Here is a 2,500-nt window from a genome sequence, read left to right on the forward strand (position 1 = left end):
ATGTTTATTGACGTTAAACATAAAGTACTTTACATTAGGTGGAATGGACACCAGGAAGCCATGCAGTTTCACGTGTAGTTGTGAAATACAGCAATCGTTTTATCTTGGTGAGTTGAATACAGTACGGTTTTCTTGCTGTTTTATCTCACTGAATTGAATGCAGTACTTGTTTGTTACTGTTTTATCTTTGGGAGTTGAATACAACACTTCTTTCTCACTGTTTGAGTCTTAAATACTCAATACAATAGATTTGTTTTACTGCATTTGAATATAATATTCTTCTTTTAATACTTAAATCTTCACTGAATGCATCAACTCTGATATCTTACAGTGTTGAATACAATCGTTTGATTTCTCCCTTCTCCAAACAGGGATGAGTACGAAAAAATACAATTATGAAAAAATACACATAAAAGACAATAGTGTACGTTTAAATAGTGAAAGAGTATTCCAGTATGATCTATTATACAAGTCTTTGATACAAAATGTGCAAAGTATCAACCACCATCATCGTAAATATATGCACTTTTAAATATATTTGTTTCTCCTCCTTTAAAAACATACCGCAGTTTATCAAATGGCCATTCGTGTGATTTAGTCAGTATTATACATGAACTGTTTACTCACTTTCATTTTCATATAAAGCCTAAACCATTTAACTTATCAACGAAAGTATCCAGTTTCAAATTTCACAAAATTTTGAATATCCTGGATGTATATAAAAATTTTCGATTTCATACATATGTTTCTATTTTCATCAACAGTTTATATATAAATATGTGCACCTTGAATACAGATAGTTGTATCAAAATGTATAAAATAAAATAATGACTATAACAAGTATAGTGTTTTCTGTACAAAGATTATCTAATCTCAAAAATTCCAGTTGTTCTGAAAAGAAATTCCCATTCCCATATCATACAACACTATTAAAACCTTTTTTCCAAATGTTACAAGAATTCACTTTCGCTAACGGACTTTACAAAAAATGCCACAAATGTTTTACAATTCCTATCTGAATGGGAAACCAAAATAAACATTTTCTTTCTCTCACTAGAATGAACTAGGTTGGAAAATGAAGAAGAAACTACACATGGCACTTGGTGATTGCCCTCCGATCAACTACAGTATCTGCCGAGTTATTCTAAGAACTATAACAGTCGAAATGAAACAGAACAGAAGCCAGTGTTTCTATACATAATCTCTCTTTTTAACACAGTCATCAATACTATTATTGCTCCGGGGGTGATTCGTATGTATATTTTTTTGTTTCCACTTTCATTTCCATAATCTTATTCTGGAAAGTTTCACAGGGGGGCTAAAGGGAGAGAATTCATTTTATATCTCAGGAAAAAAGGCTGTACAGGTAGACAGATCCTTTGGAACAGCTGGGACACTGCAGTTACACACGGTAACAATGTCATCCTTATGTAGGCGAGGGGTGAGGGGGAGAGTTATATAACATGCATCACAACACATGATGGGCGAGAGAAACACAATTTACCGCGTCAAGCCCGAGCAGAGCCGGCGCTAACGGTGTCACTTGCGTCAGATCATGATATGGATAATTATGAATATAATTACATCAGATCAAGTACACTAAAGTTTGGTCGCGTCTAAATTTTGCAAAGAATCTTTGTCCTCGGAGTAGCCACTCTCCTCACTGATATTGTCCCCTTCCATGCGGGCCATCTTCCCCGGGCTCTCGCCCTCTCTCAGGATGTGGCCGTCGGAGATGATGTGGTTGCCCTCGCCCAGGAGGTGCTCCTGCTCCACCGCCACGTCGCACGGGTCACTGCAGGCGCCGCACGAGGAGTTGCACGAGTCGCAGTGCGAACCCAGGGACTCGGGCTGGTCCGACGTCAGCGATTCTTCGGCAGGAGGAGCGAGACTCAGCTCCCCCGTGAGCGATGCCAGGAGGCCGAGGTCCTTCCCGCTGGTCGTCGAGACGTCCCCCATCATCGTCCCTGTGTCCCTACCCCCTCCCCCTCCCCCTGGCTCGTGGACCTCGCTCGCGTCGCCGATAGGCGAGAGCGGGGGCACGGGGCAGTAGAGGGGCGTGTCCGAGTGGCAGAAGTGCGAGAAGTTGGCGCTGCCTTCGTCGAAGTCCTCCTCCAGCGCAAGCCTCTCCTGGCCGGCGCTCGCCACCTCGCTGCTCGAGTCGTAGTCCACCACGATGTCCGACGTGGTTTCCGACACGGCGCTCGACAGCCCCACGTCCTCCGGCTGCAGGTGCACCGACGCCGCCTCGTCCAACTCGTCGATGTCATCGACGTCGCTGTCGAGCGCCTCCGCCTCCTCCTCCTCGATGCTCTCCTCGATGGCGCCGAGTTTGGGCGCGCTCTTGGACCGCTCCAGCGGAGGCCGGTAGTTGGCGGAGCCCGTGGAGAGCAGCAGGCGGCGCCGCGGGATGGCGGCCGAGTCGTAGATGGCGTGCATGAGGGACAAGCGGGCGTTCTGGCGCACCACCTTCTCCCGGCGGAACTCCTGCAGCGCCGAC

General features: G+C 45.4%; 1 protein-coding gene across 3 annotated transcripts in view; it reads right to left on the reverse strand.

Annotated features, from left to right (window-relative positions):
• Positions 1-2,500, reverse strand: part of LOC113805964 (protein FAM43B) — a 26,437-nt gene that overhangs the window by 1,669 nt on the left and 22,268 nt on the right. For all 3 annotated transcript variants that reach the window (XM_070116620.1, XM_070116621.1, XM_070116622.1), the window contains one exon: positions 1-2,500. This exon is cut by the window's left edge and continues 1,669 nt beyond it; it is cut by the window's right edge and continues 32 nt beyond it. In XM_070116620.1, the coding sequence (XP_069972721.1) occupies positions 1,600-2,500 (901 nt within the window). In that variant the 3' untranslated portion in view covers positions 1-1,599.

The sequence above is a fragment of the Penaeus vannamei genome, chromosome 39, assembly GCF_042767895.1.
Source record: "Penaeus vannamei isolate JL-2024 chromosome 39, ASM4276789v1, whole genome shotgun sequence".
NCBI classification, from domain to species: Eukaryota; Metazoa; Arthropoda; class Malacostraca; order Decapoda; family Penaeidae; genus Penaeus; species Penaeus vannamei.